Raw genomic sequence first — 10,900 nt, 5'->3', positions numbered from 1 at the left:
CTAATTCTTAAAACTAGAGAATAATGCAAGGAAAAAAATGAAGATTTATTTTCAGAGCAGAAATCTGTTCTTTTGCACTGATCAACAACTGAGAGTTCTTGTTGCTAAGGAATAATGGGGGAAAAAAAAAAAGGGTAGTTAACTTACTAGCTCATATTACCTAGCTTAAGCTCCAGGAAGAATCAAGCACATGGAATATTTTGATAGTAAAGTTTTCACTCAGTTTTACACAACAGAAAAAAATCTGATTTCAAATGCATTATTCAACTTTATCCAAATACTTTATAAATAAACACTGTATCTGTATTGTACTGATATAGAGAGATGTGTACTGAGACTGTATACCAGTATTCACAGCAATACCAGTAAACCAGGATGGCCACTGATCAATAGAATTACTGGTCTAAGACACGTTTTTCTGAAATCTTTCCAGCCAGCTGACATCATGGCAAACATCTGCCCTGTAGGTAAGTGAACTGATTGCAAACCAAGGTCTTAAGAAGACAATTCAGAGTATTTGTGTTTAACATTTTCTTAGCCAAAGAATGATAAAAGATCATATAGACTGACATACACAAATAAAAATGGAAGAACTTCAACCATTAATTCAGATGGAAGATGTTTTGTTATTCAGAAGTTACATGAAGCTAGTATTTGAAGTCTTTTGCACTACTGATAAAAACTAGTCACTGAAAATAGAGGTAGTTTGCATTTTTTGAAAATAAAAGCTGACAGCTTAGAATGACAAGAATTGAAATAGACTATGTATACTACAACCTTTTGCCTTTCCTACTTTCTGGGCACTTTGCAGACATGATCTATAATGTTTCAGTGCAGAGCCACTCAAAGTTTGCAATTACAGCAATTACCAGAAAAAAAAAACATAAGGACAAGTGTAAAACAGAATAAAAGTATGCCAAATTTATACTCTCCTAGAATGGACACACCCATTTAAAGAAAAGCTCCCACATTTTCTGCTGGTGCACCACCTTATGACTTGTGTTTTTTCCTAAATGACATCACTGGACAAGGATTCAAAGCCTTGCAAAAACTCTAACAAGATGAGGTGGAAAATGCCTCATCATACTGTCACAAGAAACTTTTTATCCAATTCAGACTTCTAAACTATTCCTCATTTAACAGCACTTGTCATACAATTCCAAACTATCTATTTTTCACATGTATTTTAAATAAGGAATTTTTTGCAGATGACATCAACTTCTAAATAATACTGTAAATAATTTAACACTAATACTGTAAGCATATTGCAAATGGTAGAGCGCATGTCCTGAGAAATTTCTTCCAGGATACTTCTTAATGTCCAACTAGTCTTTATTATATGCAGAAAAACCCTATTCTGTCTTGACTACCACAGCACACTGAGGTAACTATTATCCTGTATAAACTTAAGGAAAATAGTTAACTTGATTTATTGCAAACTTACTAGTTTTACTAAGAATGGGCCAAAAATGATTAGTTGCACCTCCAAATCAAGGTTTAAAAGAATTCTTTTTGTACAGATGTTCTGAAGAACAAAATTAGAAACCTGATATGCTCAACATACAACCTCAACCCATCTACCTGCTCCTTCACAGCTAGAAAGTCTACTTGTTTATGAACAAATCACCAAAGTATAAATCACCAAGCACAAAGTATATGTTAAGTCTACAAGATCTTTACACTCAAACCGTTTTGCTTTATTTTATTGTGAAGACTGATAAATAATAGTCATCCAAGTACAGTTTGTTTTCATGGACAAAACCCTATCCAACATCACACAAAACAAATTCCTACCCTTGGCAGTTCTTGAGATATCAATTATATTGCATGTATTATTTTACTCCTCTCAAGTAAGCCTAATTTTAGTAATCACAACTGTAGGAAGTGTTAGAGCTAGAAAACAAATGCTTTAGATTATGTAGATTCACGTTCATATGGTACTAGGCTCTAATGATTTGGAATTCAGGACATTACACAGCTAATAGAATTTAAGTTTAGAAATACAGACCATTTGTTCTCAAGCTACCAGATCTCTCTCCCTCTCAGCATAGAACACATTTTCAGGATAAATATCCTTCACTATTGGACTAATGAAATAAATCCAGCCAATGACAAAAGTTATATAGAATCAAAAAGACACTATTTATTAAAAGTAATTTAATAAAATGTCACAGGTATCTCAAAACTTGCAATTAACATGTATACAGAGGTTTATGTATTTTGCTGTATTTTCTGAAGAAGAAAATCCATTTGTAAGTTTAGATTTGGCTGTCCTCTTTTTGTCTTCTTACTCAATATCTTATAAGCTTCCATTTTCTTTTGCTTGTACAACCGTTGAGCTGCTTCTCTTTGTTGTTTTCTTTTCTCTGCTTCCTGAAATAGATAAGATTATGAAATAATTACCTACATTCTATAACTATGAAGCTATCTATAAGCAATAAAATTTATTTTGTAAAGATACTGGCACTTAGGTTTTATACTGACAGTAGAAGCACCATTAGTCAGGATGCTCTTTCAATGCATACAGCAATCAAAAGATATTATGTTGCCTAAAGCTTCAAGAGCTAAGTTTTCTTTGGTAGAACATCCTACGATAAGGTTTGTGTACTACTTCCTTCCTGTGAAATGAGCTCCCTGACTTTTCTCAAGTGACAACATGACAAAAATTTCCCACTTTCTCCCCCTGAGTTCAAGAAAGAAAGAGTCTGATCCAGCAGTCCCCATGTAAATGTCTAGCCAATCCAGATGTGCTAGGACACTGGACACATCTGCATGGGAGTGGCAGATAGGATATGGGACACATCTGGAGCTGAAAGTTGGGTGGGTTTGTGATACTGGGACAGCATCACAAGCAGCGTTACCTACAGCAACTTAATACCAAACTATTAGTGATCTGTCCTCTTCAAAGCAACACAGACTGCTGTCTTTACTAAGAAAAAAAAAAAACCACCCTAACTGAATTTTCAACTGTACAAACTTTCTGTGTTGAGGGGACAGCACACATACAATGAAAACATTAATGGAGGCACTTAAGACTACATGGATAATCATGATGTTATGTTCAGTTTTTACAAAATAGCTTACACCCCCTTCTCTACTGTTGTAAAGTAATTTGGGTAAACATCCACAACAAGCAATCTAACTAGCTTGGTTCACTTACATCATGTCTTATCAAAATATGCAAGACATCACAAATCAGGCTGAAGGCCTGCTTCAGTTCACTTGGATGATTTCTTCTCATAAAGCTTATTCTTTAAAATGCTGTGCCATGCTGCCCACAAAGGAAGATGTTTCTGCAGAATGCTCAAGCAAATGATAATTTATCAATTATGTTTTTGTTTTCCATGGCATAGATTGCTTCTGTGATGTACAAAAATTAGTAAGAATGCTCTTTCTAAATAGAAATCTAAGAGGCATGGAGGTGTGGAGGGGAGGAAACCCCTGCAAAGACAGCATCTCTCCATTCAGAATGCTTCACTTATTTTACTGTAACAATGATCAATATTATTAATTCCTCTCTTTTTTTAACCACAGTAGCATCAACCTGTAATTCACTTCCTACTTAATAATTTTACTGCTAATTTTACTGCTGTTCAGCATACTGTTATAAGCAACATCCATTTAAGCTACCGATCAAAGGCTTACTCAAAGCAAGTATGAGATTCTTACTTAGGTGGTTGTTACTTATGTTTTTATTTTTTCTGATCTCTACTAAATCCTAGCTTTTTTATATAGCGTGGAGGCCAAAACTGTGCCTTTAAGCTTATTTCTTTTTCCAAAATAAATACCAGCAAATCCACAATTTGCTAACATATATACATGACAGTAAAGTATATGATCATTGTATCAGCATTCCACACAAATGATTACTGTTACTGTGGCACGTAGCTGCTGTTTGCTTTGTCCAAGTATCTTGAATAAGACCTAAAATGCTAACAACTCCCTCCAGGCAACTCTTATGTGCTGCTGAAAGAAAATTCCTTTCAGTTTTGCTGGGTATTCAATTGTTCCTATTTCCTCTAAGGTAGTCATAACATGCATTTCTTAAAGCATGATCTGAATCTAACATGCAAAAAGGCAGCTCTCAGTTGAACAACCATGTAACTCACCTAGAATCATAGATCAGCTTGCATAAAAATTACTCTAGTTTTCAATACAGCTAGAGTTAATATGTTTTATCCAGCTATATATTTATGTAATATTTATACAGTTACTGAAATTTAGTTTGTCAGCAGTAAGTTATACAACTTCTACAATGTGTGCCATTTTACAAGGCAATGAACCACCTACAGGGAAAGCACACAGTTAAATAAGGCTGTCTCGAATAATTCAACAATGACAATATGAAGATATACCCTGAAACAGTAAGAATTAGAATGAGGGGAAAAAATTACTAAGTATTATGGCCGTGGATACTATTACATTTAATTGTTTCACTGTTGACTAAAGCACATAAAGTAAAATGAAGACTGCATTATGGTAACACCATAAGAAATAGTATGGATATTTCATTTTTCATCACAAGATGACGGTATTGTTATTACTTTCCCTTCTACAACATTTAAGAGGTCTGGTATAATCCACTGGGATATGCAGATCAAACTCAAGTTTTTCTTGATGTACCAACTGACATAATAAAATCCTGCAAGACAGAAACAGTCAGAACAAAGAGAATGATAACTTTGAACACTTGCATGCCTGAATATCACTGTCAAGTTGAAAAAGACTAAAATACTAATACCTGTGTTCCTCTCCCATGGTTCTATTTGGGTCCAGATGGAAGACAGACAGGTAGAAATGAAATCTAGTCTTTGTCTACAATCAAGATGTCTGTTTAAGATTTACCTCTTTTTTTCTAGCACGCTCAGCATTTATTTTCTCATACTCTTCTTTTGCCTTCTGATTGGACGTTTTCTTCTTAAACTTCCCTTCAGGTGTAACGGACCTGTAAGAAAAAATACATGTACTTCAGATACAGACGATCACCAAGCAGACATAACCGTATATCCCACAACCACTGCAGAACCAGTCTCTTCCACTCTTTTTTGCATATTTGGGGAAGTATATTAGAAACACAGATTTCAGAAGGCTCATCCTTGTACACTGAATGGATACCTATTTACACCACTCTTCCATGATACACAATACCATTACATGTAACGTCACGAGCAGCTAGCGTGAAAACAGACCAAACTAAAACTCCTCCAGTGCCAACTGTACCGAAGGCTGGACTGCACACAACTTTTAGTAACACATATACCTTACCTACTGAATCTTCACACGGATTATGTTTCATGAAGTTTAAAGAGTGCCTAAAAGAGGGGTTTTTTCCCCCCATCATACGAGCTCTTCAGATAGAAAAACTGAACACACTAGCTTAGAGCTGTATTATCTCTTTCTAGTTTTGACATGTGGATGCAACTGCAGAGCTTTGAGGACAGCTAGCCATTAGCAGACTGCCTGCCAGAGAAGTCAGGCTGACATGGCAAGGTGAAAAAGCACAGTGGTAACAATGCCTTTCTAAAAGTTTCTTCCTGAAGGAGATGGCATATTATTGTCCTTAATATTCTGAAATTAGGAATTGAAATTACGTTCCTTCCAAATTTCAGTATCAAAAACTGCCCAGGTATTTTTCACTAAAGAAAACAGTAAAAGAAACCAGTGCCATTTGTCTGGCATTTACTGTCACACTACTCTGAGTGGATTTTTCTGATTATTTACTTTTACATTTTTTTTTCTGATTCACAATAAAGCCATTACATAAGCAGTGTGGTAGCACTGTGGTAGCAAAGATATTTCACACTTGAAAAACCTAAGCCTGGCTAGATGTTTAAGTTGAAAAATAGCCATCATCATCTAGGAGACTTCAGGGAGACAATCAAAAAGGAATGAGAAGGTATTTGCTTACACTTTCATTTAAAAAGACCACTCTTCTGGATGGAAAAAACCCCCAAATCTTTGCTTTATTCTCATCTCCATCTTGTGGCAATACTGCGTAATGACACCTCACCCTCTCGAGTACAAAACTACTTAAATTGCAATATATGCTAAAAATATTTACCTAATCCAAGTCTTATTTTACATTCCCATGAACACTGAAGTTCTACCTAACTGGCCCTACACAGCACACCACCTCACAGATTAGCAGTCACATTTTTTCAGAATTATTAATTCTGATTTACATACACAATGACCATAGTTTAAGCAAAATTAAAACCTCCTCTTGGTTTAAAGAAAACATCTGTCCTATTTCAGACATCCCCACGAATTAACTGCCTATTCCAGACAAAAATCTACCTTTCTCCTACTGCTGGGCTTCGACCTGACTGCCTTTCCCCCGCCCCCTCTCCAGCATTTTTCCCAGGAAAATGTAAATTTTGATACACTTCGGAATTCAAAGACTTATGACACTCCTTGTACTGAAGACAAAAGGGCATTATCTCAACACCATACTGTTTAAAAACACTGCCATGACAATGTTAGACCTGAGTGACTATGTTTTTTGTTTTACTGCCATACCTCACCAAGATTTCAGGGGGAATTGCTATCACACAGGGGAAAAAAAAAATGGTTTAAGTTGTCTGACATTTATTGGACTGCAAGTGAGAAACTCCGTTTGACTTCTCCCAATTATAACTAAGTTTAAAACAAAAAAAAGCCAAAAACCCCAAACACCACTGGCAAACTACTATGACATCTTTATTATTTAAAATTATTACTTTGATCAAGAACACTTTATTGCCTTAAGGTTTTATCTTTTTTTTTTCCTCTAAAGTTCACAGTTAAAATCTCCCCCCAAAATAGCCACACCACAAAAAGGTAACTGCATACAATATCCTTTTAGCGGAAAAACAGTGCAATATGAAAATGACAATTTATCAAATTGGGAACAGAAACATAACGCAAAAAATGTTTCTAAAAAGTTACACTAATTTAAAAATACTGAGAATCAATTGAACGGAAAACTGCAGACTCAAAAGCACACAACCTGAAAAGCAGGCTCTTATCTTTATAAATATGGTAAGAAATCGGCTACACACTTAGTGCTCTTGGGCTGAACCTTATCCTTAAAGTACAGTGGTAACTGTCAGATTATTTCTGTGGAATCAAGCCCTAAACATCATCGATTTTGCTTTCTAATTCTGATGCAAACACAACAAAACTCTATGTTTAAATTTTCTAACAATTAGGAAAAAATTTAAGACCTAATGGCTTTTTTTTTTAGTAAAGCAATTCAAGGTACTGAAGTCCACATAAAGTGTGAGATCTAAAATATTTCTTTAATGATGGAAACAATTACTTGGTTTTAGAGACATATTTTTAAAAACTTACTCTACTGCTTTGTTAAGTTTTTCTTCTGATAAAACAGAAACATCTGGAGCCCTGCGCCGCTTCTTAAGCATTTCTTCTTCAGCTAGATAAAGATGTTTCAAGTGCTCTGGATAAGTATCAGTAAATTGATTATCGTTTTGTGAAGGGACCTTTCTTCCCTTTTTCAATAATTTCCTGTATTGTCTTTCAATCTTTTGTTTTCTCCGAAATGCAAATCCTCGTCCTGAAAACATAAGAAAAATGGAGTTAAATACATCTGCACTGAAGTAGTATCAAACCATCCAATTGCTGCCAGGACCATTTCAATCCATTTTCTTCCCAAAACAGAAAAAGCCACTATTTGTGCTAATTTCAATAAGGACCAGTCAAAAATTCAAGGAAAAAACACCGTTAGAAATCTGTTCCCTACTGTAGCACTGCAGCTTGTACAGATTTACTGAAAATTATTGCCTAAACCCTTTAGATGCCATTGCAAACATATTACTTAATGCACATTCAAACATTATACACCTTTGCCAATATTTTTCAAATCCAGTGAAAAGATATACCGACATTTCACTTCTCTCCTACTTTTGACAGCTTCATAAGCAACATCAAAATAGTTTCCTAAAGACAATCTCAAGGCACTAATAATAGCAATACTAGCTGCTTAAGTATATACTTAAGCAATAATAATAAGCAATACTAGCTGCTCTGCAGCTGCAAGGCCACAGGGAAAAAAGTCACCAAATCACCGTATTACACTGTATTTATAGCTTGTCACACAAACAGAAAATTTATCGCTACTACTTTCTTTCTACATCTTCCAGGAAGAGCTTTTCTACAACTTCAAAATTAGGCTGTGTCATAGAATGATTTAGCCTTAAAGGAAACATCAGGTAATGATTTTTTAATTCTCAATCATGATATAACCACTTAAGTTAAACATGTTTTTTCCCTAATATGTTAATTTTTATTGCACTAGTCTTAAAAGATACTGACTTTATAATGTTCATTAACAAAATACTTTCTAAGGGCAGAAAGTCCCAGTTAGTCTCAACTTTTCCTCTGATTCTTTCTCCAAAGTTGAAATTTCAGAAAAGCGATGCAAAAGCCAATTCTCATTTTCCTATCAGTTCACTTTTACATTTACATAACTACCTGTCAATGGTCTGAACCTGCTTTTAAATATGCTTCTATTTTAAATATGCAGCTTCACAGAAAACTAAAAGCGAGTCCTAAAACCGAGAACTATCAGTACGCGGTCTGAGCGTGCCACTGAATAAGAGCAGGCTGGGCAAACCGGGCTCCGGGAGCTCCAGCTCACACAGGCCGTCCCCCACCTGCCTAGAGCCACCGGCCCCGAGCCGCTGACCGACCACTCCCGTACTCCGCGTTTAACCACCCCTCGGGCAGCGGACGAGGACGGGTCTCTGCGCTCCGCAACGCGAGGCCCTTCACTGAGGCAGGCAGGTAGGCCTGACCCCGCCGGGGCCCCAGGCGCAAGGCAGCTCGGCGGCACGGCCGGAGGCCAAGGGCCGCGACCAGCGGGGCCAGGCCGGGCCGCGCCTCCCTCAGCACCGTCTCTCCCACCACGAGATGACCTCGAGCCCGCCGCGGCCGCCCCACCACCCGGCTCACCCTCCTGGACGCTGCCCAAGACGCCGCGCAGCAAGACGGGCCTCCACGGCCGCTTTCGGCGGGGACCGCGGCCCGCGGCGCCCGCATTTTCCGCCTCCGGTCCCGACCGGCCGCACCGCGCCATCACCCTCCCGGCGTCACGCGGCGAGAGACGTCACCGCGCTGCGCCGCCTGCGCTCGGCGCTCGATGCGTCCGCCTGCCGGGCCGCAGCCTCGCCGGGCCGAGCGCAGCGCCATGTCGCGGCCGCCGGGCGCGCTCCCCCCGCAGCTGTCGCCGGCGGCGGCGGCGGCGACGCTGCGGCGCGTGGCGCGGTTCCTGGCGCACGCGCTGCCGCTGTGCCGCGCCCACACGGTGGAGTTCTACACGCGCGGGCTGTGGGAGCGGCTGGTGGCGCCGCGCCCCGCCGCCGTGCTGGAGGCCCTGCGCCGCCCCCTGGGGGAGGCCTCCGGCGCCGCCGCGGCGCTCTGGGGTGAGTCGGGGCGGGGGGCGCCGCCGGGGAGGGGACGGGGCTCGGGGCGCCCGCAGGCCCCGCGGGGGGGCCCCGCTGGCGGCGGGAGCCGCCGGGCCGCGAGCCGGGGCCAGCGCTGCGGGGCGGCCCCCAGAGGTGCTGCGGCAGCGCGGGCTCCCGTGGCTGCAGGCGGCCGCCTGTTGTGCGTGGGCTGCTGGGGCCACCCGTGGGCTCCTCAGTGCCTCCCCCTTGCAGCCACCTCGTGCGCCGCAGGTGTGGCATCGTTTCTTTTCTCTCTCTTAAGACCTCGTTGTCCTTCTGTGCTTGAAATTACTTTCCTTGCTTTAATAAAACAGGAGCTTTTCACACCACTTTGCTGAGCTGCCTTTTTTTTTTTTTTTTTTCCGTGGCCGTTCCCACATCGCTGCTCTATTAGTCTGCCCTCACCTGAAGCCGTTTCTGCTTTTTCTTGCCCGTGTCTCCACCAGCAACACTCATCTTTTTCAAGTTAATATATTTGGAATATATTTTGGTTAATAATATTTGGAACCGTCACGGTTCAGATGAAGTATAGCCGTGGTGGGAGGAATTGTGCTTTAGGAGGCTCTTGGTAGTGGTAGTTATAATGACGGTCTCATAAGTTTCACCCGGTTTGTTTAGAAATGAAATGAAACTCCTGACTGTCATACTCCTTTGCTCTGACTGAGTTCTGAAGAACAGAAGTAAAATTAGCCAAAAAAGATCCCTCCACGTAAGTGGAAAGATGTAACGGTTAATAGTCCTCCAAATGTTGAAACTCTGGAAATGTGGAGGACAGCTGGAAAAGAAGCTTAAGCACCACTTTCCTCTGTATCAGTAATGAGTGTCTGGCAAAGGAAGACAGAAAGCAGTTTTATTTCTGACAAGACCAGTTTAAGAAGCACTTCATATTTTCAGTAAATTCCAAGCAATTCAAGAGGAAGCCAGCTGTGAAACTGTATTACCTAATTTGCTGCAGTCCAAATAGAAGGGAGACATACCAGTAACCTGCCTTCGGGCAGAGCACAGAAATGAAGATAAAGAATCTGAAAGGTACGGTATGGTATTTGGGGGGACTGAGCCCAAGCAAAGAGATCAGTTTCAAAACTATGGTGAAATTTTTGACAAAGCACTTGGCTGAGAAAAACCTGAGTTATGCCAAAGTTTATGGAGCATAGATAGCTCTCTGAAATGCTATGTTAAATGACACGTGAGACAGGAAAGCACGTTGAGTGTAATAGAAGGGTCCACAGAAAGTAGCATGTGGAGCTGTGTGCTTTTTGGCATAGAAGACAAGCTAAGATAATGATTTGGATTTGGAGAGAGACTGAAGAACTGGGAATTGCTTCATCACTTGTAACATTTCTCTCTTGGATCTATAGACCTTCAAAACATTAACTGTAAGACTAATTTTTAAAGGGTTGCGGTATCTGGGAAAAAACCTCACAGTCTTTATTTGTTCATGAAAAAGACACTGGGTT

At 39.9% G+C, this 10,900-nt stretch overlaps 2 protein-coding genes across 4 annotated transcripts in view; one reads left to right on the top strand and one right to left on the bottom strand.

The window, feature by feature from the left end:
- Window positions 1-1,691: 1,691 nt before the first annotated feature.
- Window positions 1,692-9,123, bottom strand: CCDC59 (coiled-coil domain containing 59). Its single transcript, XM_074902783.1, has 4 exons — window positions 8,953-9,123; window positions 7,333-7,555; window positions 4,846-4,945; window positions 1,692-2,373 (listed from the first exon to the last, which is right to left on the bottom strand). The coding sequence occupies exons 1-4, from the start codon at window positions 9,074-9,076 to the stop codon at window positions 2,212-2,214; spliced, it is 609 nt and encodes a 202-aa protein (XP_074758884.1). The 5' UTR covers window positions 9,077-9,123; the 3' UTR covers window positions 1,692-2,211.
- Window positions 9,124-9,139: 16 nt separating this feature from the next.
- Window positions 9,140-10,900, top strand: part of METTL25 (methyltransferase like 25) — a 69,586-nt gene continuing 67,825 nt past the window's right edge. For all 3 annotated transcript variants that reach the window (XM_074902781.1, XM_074902780.1, XM_074902782.1), the window contains exon 1: window positions 9,140-9,422. In XM_074902781.1, the coding sequence (XP_074758882.1) occupies window positions 9,140-9,422 (283 nt within the window). The remainder of the gene's footprint in view (window positions 9,423-10,900) is intronic.

Source organism: Athene noctua, chromosome 3 (assembly GCF_965140245.1).
Source record: "Athene noctua chromosome 3, bAthNoc1.hap1.1, whole genome shotgun sequence".
NCBI classification, from domain to species: Eukaryota; Metazoa; Chordata; class Aves; order Strigiformes; family Strigidae; genus Athene; species Athene noctua.
Note: the sequence above shows the minus strand (reverse complement) of the source record. Positions and strands in the feature narration are given on the sequence as shown.